This window comes from Idiotropiscis lumnitzeri, chromosome 1 (assembly GCF_059441095.1).
Source record: "Idiotropiscis lumnitzeri isolate Australia: NSW breed Sydney's pygmy pipehorse chromosome 1, RoL_Ilum_1.0, whole genome shotgun sequence".
Lineage (NCBI taxonomy): Eukaryota > Metazoa > Chordata > Actinopteri > Syngnathiformes > Syngnathidae > Idiotropiscis > Idiotropiscis lumnitzeri.
In genome coordinates this window covers 10245620-10269369 of record NC_142391.1, presented here as the reverse complement: position 1 = coordinate 10269369, position 23750 = coordinate 10245620, and the positions used below count along the sequence as shown (strand labels likewise).

At 40.2% G+C, this 23750-nt stretch overlaps 1 protein-coding gene across 3 annotated transcripts in view; it reads right to left on the bottom strand.

Annotated features, from left to right (window-relative positions):
- Positions 1–1215: 1215 nt before the first annotated feature.
- asap2a (ArfGAP with SH3 domain, ankyrin repeat and PH domain 2a) overlaps positions 1216–23750 on the bottom strand; it is a 44455-nt gene continuing 21920 nt past the window's right edge. Inside the window, exons 4-29 of one of the 3 annotated variants that reach the window (XM_088316100.1) lie at positions 23600–23674; positions 17855–17904; positions 15480–15609; positions 14770–14855; positions 14282–14357; positions 14130–14216; positions 13348–13451; positions 13031–13100; positions 12796–12883; positions 12036–12084; positions 11724–11890; positions 10220–10353; positions 9839–9933; positions 9561–9750; positions 9130–9215; positions 8768–8883; positions 7791–7858; positions 7598–7705; positions 7263–7488; positions 6337–6492; positions 6128–6233; positions 5335–5393; positions 5087–5166; positions 4875–4994; positions 4214–4262; positions 1216–2744 (exon numbers count right to left, since the gene is read on the bottom strand). In XM_088316100.1, the coding sequence (XP_088172226.1) occupies positions 4257–4262; positions 4875–4994; positions 5087–5166; positions 5335–5393; positions 6128–6233; positions 6337–6492; positions 7263–7488; positions 7598–7705; positions 7791–7858; positions 8768–8883; positions 9130–9215; positions 9561–9750; positions 9839–9933; positions 10220–10353; positions 11724–11890; positions 12036–12084; positions 12796–12883; positions 13031–13100; positions 13348–13451; positions 14130–14216; positions 14282–14357; positions 14770–14855; positions 15480–15609; positions 17855–17904; positions 23600–23674 (2532 nt within the window). In that variant the 3' untranslated portion in view covers positions 1216–2744; positions 4214–4256. Of the gene's footprint in view, positions 2745–4213; positions 4263–4874; positions 4995–5086; positions 5167–5334; positions 5394–6127; positions 6234–6336; positions 6493–7262; positions 7489–7597; positions 7706–7790; positions 7859–8767; positions 8884–9129; positions 9216–9560; positions 9751–9838; positions 9934–10219; positions 10354–11723; positions 11891–12035; positions 12085–12795; positions 12884–13030; positions 13101–13347; positions 13452–14129; positions 14217–14281; positions 14358–14769; positions 14856–15479; positions 15610–17581; positions 17818–17854; positions 17905–23599; positions 23675–23750 lie in introns of those variants that run through there. The other 2 variants (XM_088316092.1, XM_088316107.1) reach the window with 2 other exon arrangements.

The window sequence follows — 23750 nt, the reverse complement described above, 5'->3', positions numbered from 1 at the left end:
ATGTGGACCTACAGTAGGAGCAAATAAAACGTCAATACATAAAGAAGAAGCTAGCAAGCTAACAGAAGTCACGAAGCAGATTCCAAAATAAATAGCATAGCGTCTAGAAAGAGAGCAGTTTACTTGATTTTAGTTTTAATTCAGTTAGTTGACGGGGAATAATACCTGTTACTTCACTTGTTTCGAACATCGAATGACATTTTTACAAAGGCAACAGTTTGAGCATCATACATTTGTTTACTTTCTCATCTTTCAACAAATGTAGTGCCCTTAAAACTACTGGAATGCCGTCTTGGTAGCTAGCTAGTGGCTTAGGAGCCCATTAGCAAGGTAACTCTAACCCCACCTAAACTTTTATTTTAATAAAATTTTGTCTTTGTGAGTTTCGTATCTTCACTGTAGTATCTATCTCGGAATACATTGTAAAATTTACCTCTCTAACTGCAATCAGAATAGTTTTAGCCAGACATTAATTAGCCGTGATTAACAATAGTCTAAAAGATTTTTGTTCTTCTATTTTTGTCATAGTAAATTCACTCAATTATTTTGGTCTTTACCATGTTTTGTCTGTCGTTCATTAGCGAGCTCCTGGACGACGTGGAGTACGGAACGGGTACAGAGATTGCAGCCGGAGGGCGGGGGGACTGTCCGGCAAAAAAGGGTCAACTGCCCAACTCTGCTATTTACCAATCTTATCGGTAAGAAAATACTTTTTCTATCTTCCTATGTTACCTTGCGTGGGTACCTGAAGCTCTTTGGGACGTTTCTGTGATTAAGGGCTACATAAATTTAATTTGACTTGACTTCAAAATTCTAATGATCTTACATACAGTATTTATCTTATCTATGAACAAACTTAGTTCTACTCTTACCTAATCTACTCTTGCTGAAGCGCTATCGGCCAAATAGCAAATTAATCTAACAGTTGTCCACAAAAATCTCAGCCGAGTTTAACAAGCAGGCTGAGCTGTCAACTGGAGCTCCCTTTGGATAAAGCTCGGCATAGCTTCTCACCTACACAGTAGAACGGAGGATGGAAGGAAGCTGTCAGGACATAATAAAGTGCAGGACACTTGATATACTTGCACTCACTGGATTCAAGCCGAAAGTGATTAATGGAACAGAACAGGCACCTTGCTTTAAAAGCCTTGCAATCAATGACCATTTGCACATATTGAACCAATGTAATCACGCTTCCCAGAAGTAACAACAGGACACGCTTGATATCATTTTATTCCAGTTTCATTTCCCGTTTACATACAAAGACAATAATGAAAACTGATGTCCATTTCACACTCCCACTAAAGTCCAGCTGTAAGTGTTCCCCACAGTCTCTCTACATTTAAATAACACACTCACACCTATGTACACGAGTATAGATTACATCCTGTTTCCAGTGAGTTAATAATATTAATAATAATGATGAACACCGTTTAGATTAGCTGCAATTGTCTTCATAACACTCACCAAGGCTCTCATGGTGTCTGCTTCAAATGCCTCCTCCTACAGAGGAACATTCACTTTTGTGTACACACACAGTTGCTCTGCAACACAACTTGAAACTAATTACACTGTATACTTGCGTTAATATGAAAAACAACACACTTTTTGTACAAATGCAGGAAGGAGGACGTTAGTTGTCTATTGGAGTCAACGGTGCTTATCCGAGCATTTTTCTTGTGTGGACCAGTGGAAATGTCAACACACAGAAAAAAAGTCAACACAATGAAGGCAGAATATGAAGAGGTCGTCGCACGAACAGAATGAGCATACACACGCAAACATAGTGTACAGGTACATTCAAAAGTACCAATATTCATATTCTGGCCAAATTCAGTGTTGGATGGGTATTATTTCTTTTAATGATTAAACAATATATATATAAAAAAAAGTGGCATAAACACAAAGTTGTGTTATATATTACAATATTCAACATTTTGTGGGGTTTTCTTTTGCATTTGGAAAATTTGTCATTTGTGAGGACATATTTGTAGCATTCTAAAGGATCTTGGTCATTTCTAGCATAATCGAACGTGAAAAGGAATCATGTTTAATTATTAGTGAGAATTGTATTGCTTTTTTAAAATATTTACTCTGATGTGTCAGGGCCACCTAAAATCATTCCCTATGTGCTGACCAAATAATGCACTTGAACTAAAAATGGAGGCAGTTATGAATTATTAGGTGATATTTGTACATTGTTGGGCTATGACTGCGTAATAAGGCAGATGACAGGTGCAGCACACACACATATTACTGTATATAAAGCTTCATTATTTCACATGTACGAATAAGAGGAGTGTTGCTGCTCACTTTTCATTATAAGGCAGAGTGAGCATGACATGACATGTGATTGGTCGGGTTTTTTTCCCTCCCAAAATGGGACGAGTGGGAAGCCTCCTGTATTTATATTTGCTCATGCACAGTGAAGGCCTGCTGACTGTTATTTTAACAAGTGGGGAAGAGGAGGTGGTGAGTGGTGCACAACCTTCATCACGTGTGACGGCGCGGCAAGGGAAAGTGCATTTATTGTCAGATGTCATTCACTACAATCATTCTGAGTTGTGTTCGAGCCACAAACGGCAAGCGGTTCAGAAACACACTGAATGTCATCACGGTCAGCGGGACTTTGAATTTCCGCAGTTGCTGACCTCCCCCGCTGTGACATTTCAGTCCACAATGAAGTGAACAAAGGTGACCGGGAAGGCTCCTCGTCTCATCGGATCTCCTTCAATGTGGCCCAGCTGGAAAGAAGGCCACAAGGAGAACGATGAGCACAAAAAACACCACATGAGGGCAACTATTTTGTGGCCAGACTCAATTTCAGCTAGAATTAGCACAGCACACACCTATTGGAGAGAAATGGTACATTTTTATAGATCGCCACCTTCAGAACCTCCAAAGTTGAAGACAACGAAAGTAGTACAATTTGGAGCTAAAAACAAATTTCAAAAGAAAAAAATACAGAAAAAAATATTCCGATATAAATTGTAGTAACCTGATGTAAAAGTCGCCGCCAGTGAATTTGCTTTTATTCGGGACTTTATTGAGTCATCACGTCCCAGAGGGGGTATTAAGCGAGGGATATTGGAACACAACTGGTGTAGCAACACATGTAGACAGACGATCTATGACAGACATAAACTCATTATCCTTTGCAAAAATTAACAAATAATATTAATATTCATTCCGACTGAGTCAATTGTGAAACTCTTCTTTGTTGGTGGCTGTACTGCATTCATATATAACGTACCAAAAGTTGTCCAATGTGGGGTTGCAACATTAACAACATTTCCATTCATTTAAGGGAGCAAATAGACAAAAGTGGTCACGGAACAAAAAGGGAAGAGTTTCAACTGCACAATCAACGTAATGAAACTGATTATGCTCCAATTTTGAGGTTTCACCGGACTTGAAAATGTCGACAAATGCTATTTCAATTTTATCTAGACCTGCACAACAATGTCATACTGTTTTTTTCCTTGGCCCATGGTGTCCCTTCAGTAACGTTCATGGATATTAGACACAGAAGGATTCAGCTTCTAAAGAACACACACAGTCCTACGCACCACACAAGAGGACTTGCTAGAAGGGTTTTGGGAGAATGTTTCTGATGCCTACTGTTAAAGACCGTTATGTTCGGAATATAAATCACACTTTTTTTTTTTTCATAATTTCAAAGGATTCTACTTTTGGCCACAATGTATTCTGAAATTCACTCTGACGGCCGAATAGCACTCTGACAGTGTGAAGAAGCACAGTGGGTTTTCCTCCTATTAATTTCCAAATTATAAACCAATCAGCAGGTCGTGCTGAACTGTTTCCATCCGTACCGGCAGATGACTAGGGCTCGCAGAATAGCCGAACGACACATTCAACGCTCTGAGTTCCCGTACGATTAGAGAGAAGCACTGTGCGCTCGGAGCTTATTTCTGAACGCACCCACAATTAGGAAATGGGAACATTTGGGTGAGTTCTACTGTTCTTGGTCTATGTTTTTGTAAACTAAATTTCACCAAAAATGTCACTTATGTTAATTTCTCCTTCATGATGCATTTTTTTGACTTGTGCGACTTATATTCCGAAACGAATTGAAGTCCCAAAAATACGGTATGCGTTTTATACCGGTGGATGGCAAGGACATTCATTACTTCACAGGTCACAAGACGTCTATTTCACTAAAACGTAGATAGCAAGATTGCCAGCTTATTACCTGGACAATGTCGACAACATTGAAAATCTCCATCTAGTCATTTCTATACCTGAAAATGACAAAGCTAGAACATGTTTGTGCACTGGCGGAAAAAAAACATTGCGGCACTAACAATGCTAAATGCTCGGAGAGGATGTTGGAGACCTTATGAGGGGACAGTGAGGACGGCCAAATTCAGAGGCTGCAGCTGGTTCACTTTCACACAAGGGGCTCAGCAGAGGAAGCAAGAGTGGGGGTTAAGGGGGGGGAGGGATATTGTGTGTGTGTGTGCGTGTGTTTGAGACACGGTTCAAGATGAGCTCATAGCTTTTTTGCTAGCGCTACCATGGTTACCGTGAAAATGAGACCAGGGATCGTCTTGAGGGAACGTTTACAGGATGATTACCGTATTTTCACAAATTGCAGCCTCGACTCTAATAGATGCAGAGTATTAATTAGTCACTGCTTACATTAGCCACGTCAACAAATAAATACTGCAAGAAAATAGACGCACCCTTGTTCCACCTTGGGAAAATGGAAAATAGGTAGGAAGTATTAACAGACGGTATTGTCGCACACAGGCATTCACGGTAAGCGTTAATTGCTGAGCCCATTTCAATGCTGTTGCTAACCAAACCAACGACACCCAAACAACACATACACACTCATTTGGGATACTGACCCACCACTCCTGGTCCTCCTCCCCATCCACCACGATGACCTCGCCCTCCGAGAAGGTCAGTTCGTCTGGGTTGTCTGCCATACAGTTGTACATGGCCTTCACTCGCTTCGGCCGGTGCTTCTAGGGAGCAGATGACGCAGTATAACGTAATGAGACTTTGATGCAAAAGAGTGAACAAGATAATGTGGAAGTGTAAAGAGGGATTAACTCACAGTGTAGGGCTTCCTAGCGTGGTGGGCTGCAGGCAGAGCGTGACCTGTGGAGTTCTGGGGGCATCCTGGCACTTCCTTAGCTGTACCGGGAAGAGGAAATGATTTCACAAAGACAACAAGGTTTGCGCGCTTCCACAGAACGGATAGAGAAACAACTGACATGTAATTTTTTTAATCACATTGCATGGTTATCAAATCCGCCTTCACGCGCAAGGCTTCTTTTTTGTTGTTGTTATCAGTTTACTCACTTGGCCGTTCGATAGACGCTGTCCGATTTAGTGGTGTTCGGTTGAGACTTTTATCATTGCTGGAAAACAGAAGGAAAACAAGACATTCATTGGCGGAATGCAGAGCAGGAAGTGGAAAGGCTACTAGGCCATAGGTCATGTTGTTATACTCTACAATGGACAAACACGTTATTCGATACACTTGCAATACAATCGCTGAAAATTCTGACAACTAACTCACTAACCAATCCTATAACATGAATCGTGATACTGCTAACATCACCTGAGACTTCAAAAAAAACATGTTTTGTCACACAGTGCTGCTAACTACCTAAACTACGACTGTACTGACCTAACTACCATAACCAACAAACGCAGTTTTCGGACAATGTTATTCTTACACAATCCAAACTACCACAACTTCCCGAATGACTGGACTGCAACAAATAAACGGACTGCAGTTTCTTGATTTCATATTTTTGCAAAACCCGCAACCTGCAAATTACCCATATTAGTGTAAATTACCAACCGACTAGACTTTGGTGAAAATTGTTTGTCAACTACCAGAACTACCAAAACTACTTTGACAAACCAACTAAATAACTAACAACAACCTCTCTTGCACAATTCTTTGCTTTATATCACTAAAATGATATTATTATGGCACGTATCAATCACAAATAAATATGCAGAAATGATATAGCGCCGCATGTTTTTTAGTTATCCTAACTGTCACCGACAGGTCATACTTCAAAATACTCTAGATGCTTTGTGGTTTTAGTAAGTCACACAATAATATTGTTCATGTCCTCACCTTGCTGGTGACTTTTGTTGACTGCTTCTTGATCCAGCAGGTCCTTGGCCCGACTTGGAGTGTAAACTCATTGTGTCAATCTTTGCTGCAGGTGAAGGACCCAAACCTGTGGCACAGAGTGACACCTCCTTTATTTCACTTACCTTGGCCCTCCCAAATTAAATATATTTTTAAAATATCTAATAAGAGCCAACCCGTGTCTTGATTACCTGCTGTAGAGGTGAGTCGAATAGGTGGGGCAGGGGGGTGCATGTTCGGGGGATCCGAAGACGATCGTTGCCGACCAACCAGGTCTAAAGAAGCGGGCTTCCAGCCACCGGGCGACGAGTTCTGACTCGTCGCGCCGCCGAGGCCTGCTAACTGGACTGTGAGTGAGGTAGAAGAGGAGGCTCGTCAAAAGAAAGAAGAGAAAATCTGATTACATGGAAGTGAAATTGAGAGGGACATTAATAAGTGGAGAGGGAAGGTGAGGAACGGTACGACTGGGAAACGACGTGCTTCTTGGCGGAGCTCCAGACGACCACTAACGTTATTAAAGAGGGCCTGCGGTGGCCATGTCAGAGTGCGGTTGGCCAGGGGAGCTATGCTACGCTTTTTAACAGCGCATACACAATCATTGAGACTTCCCTTTCAGAAATTAAATTGGCTTGCTGCAGAACTTATATAGCGTCCAAATGCAGACATGATGTCAGTTGTTTTTAACACGGGCCAAAAGCATTACAATGAACCCATTTTTATCACGTGCAATACAGAGTGATCATACACATTTTACCCAAGCTTTACTCTTTGCACTTTACATACATTTAAACTTATTTGTACTGACTTGTACTTTAAAAATTATATATATTGAAAATGCATCTGAATGCGGAAAAAAAAAATGCAGCATAAGAATAAAACGTATTGAAAATACTGTATTGTCTTGTCTGTGAACATGCATGCCTTTAAGAGGCGGGGCCTGGTGGGGTGGCGTGACAACAAGTCTTAATGTGAGCGTCTGTGCGAGTGCTGGAGTGCAATAAACGGCTGTAAAGGGCACTGGCTTGGGGGTATTACAGGAAGTAAGTGCACCATATAAATGAAAATGTAAAAAAAGATTGAAAAAAAAAAAAGACAATACAAGCAGGGAACACTGTACCCAGGTTCCTCGGGGGTAGTGGTGGGGCAGAGGTGGTGCCGGGCAGGCCGTGCTGAGGAGGGTTGTTGTTGACGATGGTGCCGTAGGTCTCATTGTTGACCAAATTTGGCAGATAAGAGCGCTGCTTGTCCTTGACCAGGCCGGAGGTGTCACGGCCATGTAGGTGGGAGTTGGTACTCGGTGTGTAACAACTGACTGGACGCTCTTCTCTGTGATAGGGGCTGGGCTGTAGCGCACAGAGGAAGATGGAGGTCTTCACTCAGTGCCACACATGTACAGTACGCTTTGTGTCATACTGAAAGATGAACGTCAACCAATTGACTGGAAATAGTCACCTTCTCATCCAGATCTTCATCACTCTCATCCAAGTCTTCATGCTGCAAGCACCATTCATACTCCACGTGGACGTGCGCGTTGAATTTCCCTGCTAGCGCTTGGTTCAACTGAACACACAGATGAAAAAAAAAAAAAGAATGAGCATGTTGTGAGTGATCTGTGAGCATGAGCAGTCAAAAGCAGTGAGCTCACCAACTCTTCACACTGGAGGTGTTTGAGCCTGCGAGCGATGTCCAGCGGCGTCTCCCCAGCCTCATTAGCTGACAGAGGAGACCGAAAAAATGCAAAGTCAATAACATTCGACCCGCTGACACCAGACGTTTCCCACACTGAGTCCTCTGCCTTTGTCGACATTATCAGTGCGTTTTGTTGACGACAGGCCACAGCAGAGGAAAGATTAGTGTTGTGAGAAAGAGTCACCATGGAGCCCAGACCTCTTGGGAACTAAACCTCACAGATGTGTTTTTGTGTGAGAGAAAATCAGCATGTGTAACCGTCATGTCCATATACTGGCTTCTCAATGAAGGAGATTATGTCTGTAAATTTCATCCACGCGTCTTCATGTAATTGTTTCTTTTTTGATAAAAATATAATAAAGGAAAAATATATTATACGGGTATCACCATTATGATCATTATTATATTATTGTATTAATATTATTAAAAATTTTCTATAATCTGAAAAAAAAGTATTAACCTTGTGGATTGTACTACTTTTTTAATTAATTAAAAAACTAAATATAATTTAACAACTAATAATTTCATATCCCTGAAATAATGATTGAAATTTTTTTATTTTAACAAATACTGTTTTATCTAATCACGTAAACTGTCTGCTGCCTTAGGCGAGTTTGAATATTTCAACTTCATTTGTCCATTTTTGTTCAACTGAAGAAGAATGGATAACAGATGCAGGTAAGAAGAATGCGCACATGCAAATATACCACATGAAAGATTTTTTTTTTTAAACCAAAACAAACTCTGCTCTCCGCATGTTGCAGTAGAGTGCTCCATTAACTCATTCACGACCAGCCGAGCAAAAGAAAAATGGATCTTTGACGTCTTTAACCGTCAATGGCAGTTAATAACAATTAATAGTAATACTCCCGTCAGCATCATTTTAAAATAAATTACCAAGTCTAAATAAAAACTGAGAAAAAAAGATCTTACCAATATCTATGGAGGCTTTCCCCCTCAACAGCAGCTTCAGACACTCACTGTTGTCAGTCAGACAGCAGTAGTGCAGCGCCGTGCTGCCTTTGGACGTCTGCTTGTCCAAATTTAAACTGCAAACGGACAGAGAATGCAAAAAGATGAATTAAAGCAGTTGCAGAGAAGTAAAAGACCCATTTTACTTATCACACCCATAATCAGGTTTTATATATCAGTCCTCCAGCTCAAGTCAACATGAGATATCCGGCGCCTTTTAAATATCACAAGGACAAATGGACCATTATAACTTATCCCCGTTTAATAAGCTCGCCAAATGAGCCATCTTCTAACAGATTTTGACGTGCGTGGCTTTTGTTCACCTGTTCTGAGTGAGGAAGTCGACGATGTGAAGAGAGGTCCTGTCCACCAGCCTGACAGCCAGATGGAGAGCGGTCTCTCCTTGCTCCTAAGGGACAAAAAAGATTAGCATGGAAGCTATTTGACCTTTCAGAGTAGACAAAGCAACAGAGGGTAACATTAATCAACAGCTAAAAAAGATCATGTTTGAAAGTCACTCATAGAGGATGAAGGAAGGACATAACATTCGATAAAGGTCCCCATGCTACATTGCAAAGTTTTTTTTTTTTTTTTTAATGGAACACATGTACTGGTAGAATGACGGAAATCCCATAGCAAATAAGTTTGAAATGTACTCCACGCATTAAAAGATTGCTGTATTATCTTAGTGAAGGCTGAATTTTTGACAACGCTCCCAATGATGTGGCCAGTGACTGTTAAAGACGGTACTGACATGTCCGTTGGCTAGCGGTATGGGTTCCATCAGGTCCACTCCCTCAGCGTAGACCTGAATGAGGGAGACTATATCTCGAGCTTTGACAGCGTCGCACAGCATATGGAGCCGCGAAGTGGAGTCGTGACATTTCTTCCTGGCGAAGCGCTTCTCAGTGTACTTGGCGATGATGAAGTCTTTCCTCGCCTGCCTGATGGAAGGTGCAGAGTGTCAGCTCATCTGCGGTGTCATTCACGCGTGTAACGATGGTGGCGACGAGCGGGGTGGAGAGCACTTACATGTCACTGGCGGGGTTGGGTTTCACTACGTTTTCAGCACTTAAACCTGCTTCCATGATTTCATTGAAGCCTGCATTCCCCACATTCTTGGCCAGCTGTGGAACGCGCAGGTGGAGTAGTTGGGCACCGCATTGATTCAACACTTAAATCAGCAGTGCAATAGACAAGCCTAAATAATACCTTGCATTTAACAACACAAAGTCGCTTTATCTGGCACACAGCCAGCAGCAGTGGTTCTAAATCAGATCGTAAACTCCCCCAAAAATTTAAGCTATTCAAAGTATTATGATCTCTTCTACCACTTTCATCCTGCCACAATTTTCCGGAATTATGGCAGCGGAAGCCGGCACAGGGAGATGATTGATGTTGACAATAGCCTACCAAGAGCTCGGAGGTGCTGAGTACATCCAGAGTGAGCGACTGGATCCTGGAGTAGTGGACTCCCAGCTCCCGGTGGATTCCGGAACATTCAATACATGTGAGGATGCCCAAGTTGGTGGACAGCCACGTCGGGTCTGGAAGAAGAAGAAGAAAATGGGTAAACTGCAGAGTCCATTTGAACACCAAACAGCAGCGTCTACAAAGACGTGAAAAGAGACTCTCTGATCCAAACAAGGTGACTTAACAAAAATTGCAAACAAATTCCAACGAGTACAGTAAAAAAAAAAAATTCTTACATGGAGACAACGCCTGTTGATGTTCCAGGGAGCCACGCTACATAATAGTTCCCCCCAGTATGCTTCCTTTCTTTCTACTTTTGATAATGGTCCTTTTTTTTTTCTTCTTTTTTGTAAAAGTCCACTTTTACATGAGATTTTACACACTATAACATACCGGTAATGTTTAGAAAAATGAGCATGCAAACATTTGTACCGTATTTGGCCAGGTTTATCGTAAATGAGCTAATTTTTTGTTTTTAAATGTGTACATATTTTAATAATATACTAATAATAAATTATAAAATTATATTTTTATTGTATTAAGAATATATTTGATTAGAACTAATCAATTGACATTGTAAAGCAACTGATTTAAACTATTTATAGCTTTATTTTGAATAAATGATAAATTAATAAAAAATAAATTAAAAAAAACATTTTAATGAATTAATTTCAGGTAAAAAACTGTGAATGCAACAAATATAACAGGTCTCTTTGTATTTTAAGTACCCAGTGGTCAGACGGTTTAGGCCCCAAGCCATATTTTTCTTAGCCTGGTTTGATATTCTTAAAAAAAAAACAAAAAAAAAAAAAAAACAACAACAGCACCCAAAATGTACAAATCTAGGCAACCCACCATCCACTAATTGTGGAAATATAAGCCTCTTTCACTCTCCGTTCCCAGCAGATTAGCACATCAGAGGCTTAATAGTATTATTTATTTAGTTTTTCACCAGTAATGTCAGTGCTGGAACAACAATTGCTTTCGACACAAACGGACGTGGACAGTGTGTCTCGAGTGTTACACTTCCCATTCTGGTCGTGGCATGCGGCTTTTTTACATCTCTGACATAATGTCCGAGGATGGCAAATTCGAGGGTCCACTATAACACACCCCAAATCCAATTGCCAGCACTTAAAGACAAGAGAATAAGCTGTGAAAAATATTTAGATGGGCAGTGGGAAAGGCTATTGTAAATCCGAAACTCACACACACTTTCTGATGTATTGTCCTTGGAAAAAGCCATTTTTGCAATATATGGATCAACTGTGAAATGACCTTGGAGAGGTTTAACAGCTGCCTGAGGGTTTATAAGTCCAAATTGGCTTTAAATAACTGCTGAAGGACACATGGTCACATTTACTGAGGAGATTTGAATATGAATCATTTCAAAATAATCGACTATATTATATGTTGTCAATCATTTCCTATTGCCAACACTTACTGGGCGCTCCGCAATCACAGCACACGTCGTTCCCCGTCATCCTCTTGACTTCGGCCAGGATGGCCTTTGTCAACTCCTGCACGATGTTGTTCTCGCCGACATGCTGCTCGCCTTTGAAGGCCTGGTTCAGCGCCTCTTCCTTGCTGTTCTGGAGCACTGAGATCCAGCTGCAGGGAGGAGCAGGGGAGAGGACACACACGGGAGGTGATGAGGAGGAGGAGAAAGTAGGTGACAATGTACAAAAGGGAGAAGGAAAAGTGGGGTAAATAGTCTCTGGGTAGAAGGAGAAAAATGAGGCAAAGGCGCTCTTACATCTGGCAGTCCTGGTCGTCCTCGGCCTGAAAGTGATACGTTCTGTCATCTAAAAGGAAGGAAATAAAATGAAAGCGATTAACTCATCATTGAGTTGTTTTGGCATTTTTTTAAATGTAAATCCAAATTGTTAAAACCTTGGCTGTTGTTCTCCTCCTAAAAGTTTCATCAAGGTTCAGTTTATGTTATGTAGGCTTTATTATGAGTCCACTCTGTGTTTACAGCAAACAAAAACTCAAAATTCACCATCTCAAAACAATTTTTTAAAAATATTTAAAAAATATTTGAATTTTTTTTACAATAAAATAGGAAGAATTTAGCCTTCTGAAAAGTATTTTCATATGTTGTAAATAAATCTTTGTAATGAATTATCATTTTTCTTAGTAGAACTCTGAAAAAATGTACATAAATTATCTACAATGTTGTGATTTATTAAGATGCATCTGAATAATTATTCATTGAATCACAACAATTGCATATGGGAAGATTAAAATATAATTTCAAGAAATATTAAGAAAACTTTGTCCAGATGTGCATCAAAATGTTATTTTATTTTTACATAATCCTCTTAATAAATAGTGAAGTAGCTATGAGAAGATAACGCCCTTACTAGAGGTAAAAATAAAAACAACCACCACCTTGCGTTCTACCCAGCGGTGACCTTCTACTTCCTCTGTGCACCAGGTTGAGGGCAGGAAGGAAAAATGGGGGGACGGCGACAGTTGCGGAGAAAAAGTAAAAATAGAAAGGCGGAGCTTACGGGATATGAGGTCAAAGCTCTTCTTCTCATCGGGATTGTGCTTCACCTGACAGGTGAGCAGATTGAGTTTGGCTGGCGGTCTGTTCGCCTGCAGGACAGACAACAGAAGTCAGTGTGGAGTTGACATCATATATATTGCAGGTATTTAGGACTTAATAAATATTTTTTCCCACGATTGACAACAAACTTCATCAGAACTGAGTCATAACCGAGGAATGTTGTTTGGTTTCCTTACAGTGCCGTGCGGGATGGTGAGGTATCCGTTCTTTGCTGTGCATTTCCTCTTCTGCCATACTTTTCTCAACCTGCACCACAAGTTTATCAACAGAGGAAAAAAAGACAAATAAGAAGGTTTACATTGGATAGTTCATATGATCAACTTTACAAATGCATGGTAGGTAGCTTTCATAAATACCAATTAAAAACTGGGCGTTATTTTCAATTTCCCGTGGGGATGAATAAAGTATCTATTTACAGTTGGCGTGTAGCAAATCACAAGCAAAACCAATGGTTTTTTTCTTTTTATTTCTTAATTTTTTTTCAAAAACCCACCCATCACTTCTCTTGTATAGATAGCCACTGCGCTCAGTGCCGTGTTCTTTGTTGCCTTGCGGCTGATGTAAGCTGTAGGTGGTGCTCTGCCGCACCTGGGATTCCTGGGGAAAATACAACAAAGGAAGTATTGTAGCAGGAGCTTTTATGACTCAATAATCAATATCGGCATCAACATGATATCACTGTAGTAAGTGCCGACACAAAAATAAAGCAGCGAGTACTGTATGGAAACTTCTCAAGGCCGTTGATGACACTAACACAATATGCATTAATATTGATTCTTATCAGGAGACATGAAGAAAGCCAACAGGATCACAACTGCAGCAATTTTTTTTTAAAACTAAGCAAACAAACAAACAAAAAAAACTCCAAAAAACAGTACATTACATAAAATCAAGCAATGAGTCAAACACACAAAAATGGTATTGTGCACAAAAACCACAAAAACAAAATACATAGTTGTGTTTGTTGTTTTGATCCACTTACTCTTCTAGACTTGTTTCACAAATTTTGGAGGCAGTAAGAGAGAGGAGAAAACTTCAGATAAGATCAAGATGTAATTTGTAACATTTCTAAAACGTCTTTGCGCATAACGATTAAATCAGAGAAGACTAGTATGGGCATAATAAATGGAATAACCCACAATTCTAAATTATCCCAAAAGAACAACAAATTCACACTAACCTTCAGACTTAAGGAAAAAAATGAAGCATTCCAAAAGTGATGACTTTTTGGGCATATTTTGAACAACCAAAAACGCATTTAAGTGTGCATGTTACCTCCTTCTGCTCCACTTGTAGCGCCGTCTTAAGAACATCACGTAACTGAGTCAGCTGCTTGCGCTCCTCATCTTGCACTTGCTTTATCTGTTGATAATATATAAAAATATATAAAAGAGGTTCAACAAGTATAAAAAAACAAAAATCCCTACTGTGTGTAGATCTGTGGCCAATTTTTCAATAGAAGGCTTCAAGTTGTCCACAGCTTTGAGACCATCCTGAAAAAAACTAGACAAGAACAGCCAGGTCAGGGTCAAGGTCAGTTTAGTTAAAAAAACTAACAAAATAACTAAAAATTAAATTGAAAAAAAATTTAATGAACAAAATCAAATTAAAACGAAAATGCTTAAAAAACTAAAACTCATACTAAGACTAATAAAAAGTGAACTAAAACTAAGCATTTTTGAAAAAAATAAAGAAAAAAAAACTGACAAACAAGGCCTGAAAACTACGCAAAAACAATTACATTTCAAAAACAAAACTCAAGAAGAAATAAATACTAACTATAATGCAAAAAAAACTTCAACCCTAGTCAGGTTTGACCTTGACCAAAGAAATGATAATCAAAAACCAAGAAATGTATTTCCATGAAAATTTGTGAAGGGTCATTGCATAAATCCATGTCTGGTGTGTGTCTTACTTGCACTGTGCATGAAAATATTTGATGAGGTTCTGCAACAGGTCCACGCCCTTCTTGATTTTGATCTCGTTGACTTTGAGCAGATACTGTGAACATTGTCAAGATGGACTCGCTTAGACCAAGGTTCAGCCAGAGGGAACATTTTTCCTCAAAATACAATTTTCACCCGCCTTTTCATCTTGTTCATTTGAACGTGAAAATGTTATCTTTCAAGTTCATGAAAGCTCAGACTTTACGATCATAAAACACGTGAAGTGTGCATCTGAAATCCAAAGAACACACATTCTGGATAGGAATATTTGTCAAACAATGTCATTTCTGATGAAATTGTTATTTCTCCAAACAGCTATTATTTACGTTTAACACTTTTTTGGCCATTTTTAAAAATTGGTAAAATAATTGAACCACGACGGCCAAAAAGACTTGAAGTAGCATAAAGAATTACACCAAAAGTCATTTGAAACACATTAGTGCATCTGATCATAGTCGCTTTTGCACATTTATCTTATCTTATCTTAAACATAGCGTGTTTATAGTATGAAAACATCGCCAGTGCAATGATGCCCACCTCATTTTCTATCCGAAGAATTGTTCCGAATCTTAGACATTTAACGTCAAGCAACACCCAGAATGGATTGCGTTCAACCGCAGAGGTTCACAAAGTAGCAGCAATCAAATGGAACTTGACAACCCATGACAATCAAACCAACCTCACACATCTGCAGCTGAAAGAATCTCCTCTCCTTCTCCATCTCCTCGGCAATTTCCGCCCCGCTAATCTCCGTCCTGATCATGCCGTGCTGTCTCGCGTGCTCCTTCTTCTCCTTCTCTATCTTGGTGCTGGCAAGGAGAAACATTTCAGGAGTGAATTTGAGGTGCCTCAACTGCGCCGGTTAACACAAATAGTCAAGTCAATAGTGGTCTTTGTGGAAACGAAATCACTCCGTTTACAATTTTGAATATTGGATTTCAAAGCAAACAAACGAATGCGGATACATAATTTCACAGTCTTGCCATTTTCTGGATGTGATTTTACACAAAGACCAACAATGGTGCATACTGCTGCAGGCAATGAGGCAATGAGATAAACATACTGTACCACACAACGGAGGGGTTGCTCCATTTCCATGCAACATGTGGTGTTCGTCGACGTTAATTTAAAAAAGGATGCGGCTTTTGGATCGCCTCAGAAATATAGCAGTGTCAGATCGGTGCTAACGGAGCAATGATATGAATTCACAAGTTTTCAGCTTCTGTCTGTACATTGACTCAATGAAAATGTAAGGAGGCAATTGTGAGAACATTAGCTGTTTTGTTTTTAAAGAATACTGTATCACATTCCAAGGGCGCGTGTGGCATAAGCCTATTTTAAAGAGCCTGTAAAAGTCGGCATGTTTGTGTCAGGTTAGCAGCTGGCTGTTATATGGCTAACCATTAGCCAATCTGCGTATTGAGTGCAGCATGTGTAGGAATGTGCTTATTACGCATTCAATAAAGTGATTGAAAATGCACCAGTGGTTGTGTCTATCCTTGATCACACATGGGGGGAGTATAATACTCTCCAACTGGTGATGGTAGACTATATTTAAAAAAAGCTACGATTGAAACCTTGTGCTGCATTCGTAGACATGCAGTTTGTTTTTAAGTGTAAAATGATACCAAATTTTGGACATTCCCTTTGACGCTATCCACTCAAACTGATTTCGACATCAAGTCTGCAATAAATAAGAGGCGTTGAGGTAGTGATTTTGCTTCAACTTTTTTGTAATGTAACATGGCCCGCAATGATGATTTTGACACCTTTGCGTTTCGAGAGTCCGTTGAATGCTGAACTTCTGAATCGGGCTGTGACGATAACTCGATATCGATATGTATCGCGATAGTTGGGTGTTGATATCAATAGAAAATTGTATTGATAAATTATCGATCAAAAAACAACGGAGCAGATTCGACCTATCACGGCCCAACTCGTCACAAACTCCCTCCTGAGGCTTACGCATGCGCCGCTGAGCCAGCGTGACTCAAAAAACAGGTGGCAAGCACCCTCCGCGGACACGCACCGGACGAAACGGCCTGTAGCTCCAGCACACGAGACCTCCAGAGAAGCGAGGCAGGCGTACGTAGCCGTTAAGCCGCTCACAAGCACCCTCCCCTGGACACGCTGGAGTGCGTTTGACTTTTTTTCTAGTGCATTTTGTAAATGTTACATTTTAAAATGAAACAAATAGGAATTCAGCCCTTTTCCCTTTTCTATTTTCAATAGTAAAATAAATAAATAAATAAATAATAATAATAATAATAATTCAATATATATCGATATCGACCAATATGACATACTTGCGTCACGATATAGTTTTCAGCCATATCGCCCAGCCCTACTTCTAAATTTCAGCAGATGCGTCCTTCAGCCATGACTGAGTTTTACCGAGTCATCATGACTGTCGCTAATCGAGAGACACATGGCTGCCATGCTGTTTGGCCACAAGCCAAGACGACGGTTGAGGATCCATTCACTTCCATTGCTGCATGTTCAGAAAGCGTTTCCCTTAACATCTGTATCCGTTGAAATTCATATGTAGGAGCTCGCCTTTGTAGTTCAACTATCCAGATTTTAAAATGAATCACAATCCCTGAACATACAGTATTAAAAGTGACATGACGCTCCAAACTGGAAATTCAAATGCACCAGACCACTTTTGCTGAATTTATCCGCTCAGGCACACAACTGCCATGCAGCACCAGGATAAATGCTTGACATCAGCACCAAGACTGAACTGTCTAATTAAAAGGCTTTGGAGAGAGGATGTATTACCCTTTCAGTAAAGAATGTCCTTTGCAGCTTGTAAGATATATATATAAAAAAAACTATAAACATCGTATTTTATTTAACTTATTTTTTGCATGCATAACCACAAGGATGCAGGCTACTCAGTGGGGAGGAGTCACTCGACAAAGGTTATTTACAATACAGTGAAAGTGAGAGAAAAATCACAAGGGGGATGTTAAATCGGGAGAGTGGTTAGTCAAGACAACAACAGCACATTTCAAAATGAACAGTTCAAATTGGCTGAAACAGCCGTCTTACACTTTAGTTTCGTAGTCCTTCCAGGCTTTGTCAAAAGGTTTTTTCAGATCCTGTGTGGGGGGGGGAGAAAAAAAGGGTAGAATGACATTTAAAAACTGCATCCAGAGCAGAATGCTGATGTGGACGGAATGGACTTTTTTTTAAAATCCAACAGTATTTATTATTTATGAACAAAAAGTAAAAAATATGAAGGAACAGCTTGGAATAAAGATGAGTTTCTTTTGCCAAATACATTACATTTTTTTTACAATAACGCTGACACTTAAATAAACATGTCATTGGCCAATCCCTGCTGTTTGTCAACCAACAAATAGATGAAGAAAAATCCAGAATGAAGACTTTTGGTATTGCATCTATCCCAGAAAAATAGCACGGATGAACATTTGTTGTATTATTTGGTAAAAAGTAAAAATCAAGGGGTGTTAAATTATTGATCAGCAAATGAAGTGGACTAGATTACAAACAAAAAAAAAATGAAAAACACAGCAACCATGGCTATACAGCGAAACAAACGCAGGAATGCGAGTATCCACGAAGGCGAATGGAACATGCCGAGAGCTTCCACTGTGACTAACGAGCAAAGTCAATGTGTATATGACGATGAGAATCAACACAACGCAATCACCTTCCACACAAACGCAGCCCATAGCTGTCCCAGCAGGGCACAGGGAGGCCAGGCGGCTCCATGTGATTGTTTGGAGGACATTTAATTCCTCGGGTCATGCCTCCGATAGGCAACGCTGATTTCTCATTGTCAAGGGTGAGCTTCAACCAACCGCTCGAACAAAACTTTTGATTAAACAGCATCCCTGCTGTTGTGGCGCTAATTAAACACAGACCAGGTCCGACACGAGCAGACAGTGGTGAGTGTCACATAGTGAGCATATTCAGAAAAGAGTGAAGATTATGCGACTACTGAAGGGTTTTAGCCATGAAAATTTCTGTACCACAGGTAACACAGGGGGTGGTGATCACACTACAGATGTTTGCATAAACTGCAGAGGAGTGGCATGCTCAACTTCTCAAATCCCGTGATCAGGTTTGGTCCACTGAACCAAATCCAAGAGCACTTTGCCACTCACGAAACCGTTCAAAGGCAGAAGACATCAAAGTGAGGAGTACATTGCAAAGAAAACGCCTGGAAACCAACATTAAGAGTAGGCGTGGGCAAACTACAGCCCGGGGGCCACATGCGGCCCATTAAACGTTTTAATTCGGCCCGCAGAACTTGAAAAAAATTAAATGAATAAACCTTGTTAATGTTTAATTTTCTAAATACTGTGGTTTTTCAAAGACCTAAATATTGTTGTAATGCTTTTGTTCACTTTCATTTTTTCTCCGATGAGGTGAGGTTACCAAAACACTCCATCCATCTGCTCCCCTCTGTCAAATTTTGGAACCCATTGTGGCCCGCCAATCAAAAAGTTTGCCCACCCTTGGTTTAGACTTTAGAGCCTACAGGAAGCAGGTAAAAAGAACTGTAAGAGGGTAGACGGAAGGAAATGTTAGAGGCTGAGAGACGAGAAAAACAGTGATTGCTAAAAATACCACACACGGGCATGGCTAGGCAGAGAATGGCAGAATAGGCCAAGACAGGGCACAATACTCCCTCTGGGAGAGCCAGCTTTTACTACCCTTGTTCCCATTCTGGCTGGGAGTCAGGAAGAAGCGAGAACATCATGTCATGCCTTTAAAAAATGCTTCCATTAGCAAAGCTACCACCCCCTAGCAGCAATATTGGCTCCTTTCATACTTTCCTCTGTCACGTATCCCACTTCCATGCTGAATGTGCAGCAAGGTAAGCACCCGCGATGACCAGGGTTTGCACTAAGGAAACAGTCTAACTACATACAGGTAGAATTTACTCAAAATAGATCAAACAAGAGCTGCTGTCCATCAAGACCACACATGCGCTGGAATTTTCACAATGATAATATTGATTTAAAAAAAAATCCCAAATGTGCAATCTAAGGATAATTCCGATTTCAGATTTCTAAACAGCTGGCATGGGATCAATTCCCGCTTCACAAGCACCCTGCGATCGTCTGGCAACAATCCAAGGGTGTAGTCTCGCTTCCACCCAAATTCAGCTGTCTTAGCCCAGCCCTTGCCAAGACCCTGAACAAGATAACGTCGCATGAAAATGGATGCATCATCAATCTGGACCCACACAAATTTGGAATGGTTTCGCCCACATATTTTTGAGCTATGCTCGTAACAGCAATGAAACAGGATAGATTGGCAAAGATTATTGTTAGAATGTAATGTGTATGCAATACATGTCCGACAGCGACAACTGCTTACGCTATTCGATTTCACACAGGAAATGAGAAAAAGGCTGCTGAAATTCAATTCTATTAAGTTCTTGATAGTTTCCAACAGATATGGGCTTTTTTGAGGCCGATGTAAATTTTTGGCAGAAATAATTCCTGATTACCGATTAATCCGCCAATAAAATGTACATCAATCATTCACATATATATGCTATTCGTGGGGTGGCCTGGTTCCAATTCCCCGTGAATAGCTGCAAACAAAATATTGTTCAAAAAAACTAACTTTCCTTTGCAGTTCCCAGAATGCATTGCGGGACATATACATTTATTTACAATTATAAGGACATTAATCCCAGTCCGAAGTGCATTTGTGTTATCAGTAGTCAAATGTGTCACATTGAAAACATTTTTGTTTGTGTTATATTGCACTGTTCTTATTTTCTATTTTTTTATTTTTTTTAACAAACCATGACTTTAGGTTGTGAGAAAAAACATCCAATGTCAATTCCTTGCGCAACTTGCACTGTCCACTTGTGTGGAATGACAAGCCCATTTAATGATCCTCTCAACAAATATAATTATAGATATATATATATAATTAAAAAAATTATAATTATTTATTTTATTTTAATTTAATTTTTTGAAGTATAAAATGGTATGTATTATGTGTACGAATTAATGAAACCGTGTTACTACATTTACTTGAAAATGGTTAGTGTAACAATTGGCAACAGTCGGACATTTGGCTGATTATTTTGGTCGAATCGTTTGAAGATTGAACGAACAGGGAAGTGTTTTTATCAAAAATATCAAGCAGTAAGCAGGAGCGGGTGTTTCACGAGCCACTGAACCACAATTCAGAACCACTAACGCCCTCTCATCTCGCGCCTTACTTGTGCAAACACTGATGATTCCACAGTGCCCATCCGATCACGTGATGGCTGATGCAGCCGAGCGGGTCAAGCTACAAGCATGACATCATACTGGTGTCCACGATGAAAATCCCCCGGTAGCACAAGCGACTTTTAGACTCAGCACTTTCCATTTTCCACTGCCTGGGAGTGTATTAGGTCTGTTTATCTTGAAGAGGAACACCACCAGGTCCTGCAGGATCCCATCCGTGGTCATTTTTTTTTTTAGGAGCTGGACTCAGACTAAACCCAACAAAGTCCAGATTGCCTTGGGTGGCGAAGTGAGAAGAGATGACGTGGGGTACTTTTTCTTTGCTGAGCAAATGCTAGAAAGGTTGTTAGATTAGTCACCAGCATGCCATTATTATTATATTAGTGAAGGCTGTCGTGGGGGAGGATTGACATGTTTGTGGAAAACATTAACTAACAGGAAATTAATGTTACATTCCACAAAACTGGGAAGTCCAAAATTTCCTGCTTGAGACCCAAAAAATGGGTTGACGTTCCTATTTGCAACTTACTGTACTGAGAGAGATACCATAAACTGTAAAACTAAAAAAAAAAAATCAGACATCAAATGTCAAAAATAGTTTCTCCATAGAAAGTGGAGAATTACGATTTGATTCTATAATGTACGGCTCAGTTTGATGAGCTATGATGCAATAATTTCCATGTTCTCATTTTAGATACATATGAATGAATTTGTCCGTACAGTAAATGTAACATTTCCTGCGACAATCTCAACAATTAAAGTCGATTCAATACTTATCTCCATATATTTTTAAAGAGAAACGATTTGGTTTGATTTAATGCGGTTTTCAGATTTACATCGTTTGGTTTTTTTTTTGTTCGTTTGTTTTTTACACCTCGACCGATAATAGTTACAGGTCCACTTAATCTGACCTCTACACCTTTGAATGTCCAAATGTTCCGTTTTTCTGTACTTTTTGAACAACTCGCAGTTCTAACAAGGAGATGAACAGCAGGAATTGTGCTATTTCCAAATGTCTTAAAAACAATTTAACAGTCAAGTGCAAATGAGCATGAAAGATCTCAGACGTTTTTTTTTTTTGTTTGTTTTAAACTGTGCATCATTTCTCCACACATGACTGCACTTTTTATCCAATTTGAAAACTTTTGTCAGTGACGTTCGTTACACATAGTTCACGTAGACAACTCCAGTCTCCTTTCGTGACATTCAAGTCGAGTTGTTATTTTGTCTTTTTTCTCCCCCACGGCCGCGACAGCTTGTCAAGCGAGTCTGGACATGATCCTGCTTCCCCCATTTGCTGACAGGTCGGTCTCGTGGGAAAGCCATGCAGAGCGATAATGGAAGAGGAGGAGGAAGAAGACGATGGAGGTGAGAGGGGCGGTGGGAATACTGCCGAATATTGCCTTGAGCAACAGGTTGGAGAGGAGAGTTTTACAATTGTAACGACGGTAATGTACGCGAGGTTACAAAAAGTTCAACAGCTCATTAACTCTATTGCCATGGTGTAATGAGAATCAATCAAAAGGCTAATAAATCAAGTATTTGCAGGGAGCGCAGTAGACAGAATGTTGGAATTTCATAGAAGGGGGGAGAGCGCAGCGGTGTAGAGATCTGCGAGAACAATGGCAGGAAGCCATGTCAGACACTTGAGGAAAACATTGAAAGAACAAGGAGAGACAAACAGTTCTGAGATAGAGAGACAGGCCATGTGGATCGGGGTCATGGGGACTTGTTTCTATGGCGACCAGCCTCAGTGGAGCTGAGTTAATCTCATCATATTGTCACTGTAGCCAAAGTCAGGGAATGAAAGGTCACAGAAGCACTACGTCGTCATGTCCTAAATTATATTACTAAATAGCCCTTGTTTGTCCAGTTTGGATTGACATATTTGAGTAATTGAACGTGACACTTAAGAGTCAACATCACCAAAAGGGGCTTTTAAGACTCCCCCCATTTCACCAAAATAAAGTTGAGAGTTGTCATTAAAGGGGCAGTCAACCCCAAAAAATTCTTAGCAATAAAATGTTCTATGCGGCTTCACTAGTCTCAACATGACACGTTTGTGGAATATGAGTGAAGCAGCAAAATCAGCACGTTTAGAACCATCGAAGAGCGTGGCCATTTTGTCAATTCTGTCGACGGAAAATGACATCACGGTTGCTCGGGGCACAGGTAATGACCAATCACGGCTCACCTGTTTTCTGAAGCTGAGCCATGATTGCTCGTTAGTTGAGCCCATCGCAACTATGAGGTCATTTTTAGTCGACAAAAGTGACAAAATGGCCGCCCACATGAGATGGCTAAAAAGAGGACTTACCCTTTAAACACCATATTCACTTTACTGAGTATATGTTACGCTGTTCGAAATACATGTTGATCAAGCCCTTCCACATCCACTTAAAAAAAAAATAATGATAATAATAATTTTCGCATTGGCAGAAAATTGCCAGACAACAACTTCCGTTTTCATGACAAGTCAGCAAAAACCTCCCCACTTGTCGTCCATCCCATTCATCAAAGTTTGCTTAAGAAGTGACACCGATGACACATGGCCATTTTGCCTACTCACCCCTTTGACCCCTTTCAGGTCTCCTTTCAGCAGGCTGTCCAGAGGGAAGGTGATGATGTTGTTCATGTTCTGGAACTGGACAAGAGAGACACACAGAAGCTGCTGAGGTCAAAATGCTTTGAGAGTTTTTATAACACCTCTCAATATGTTT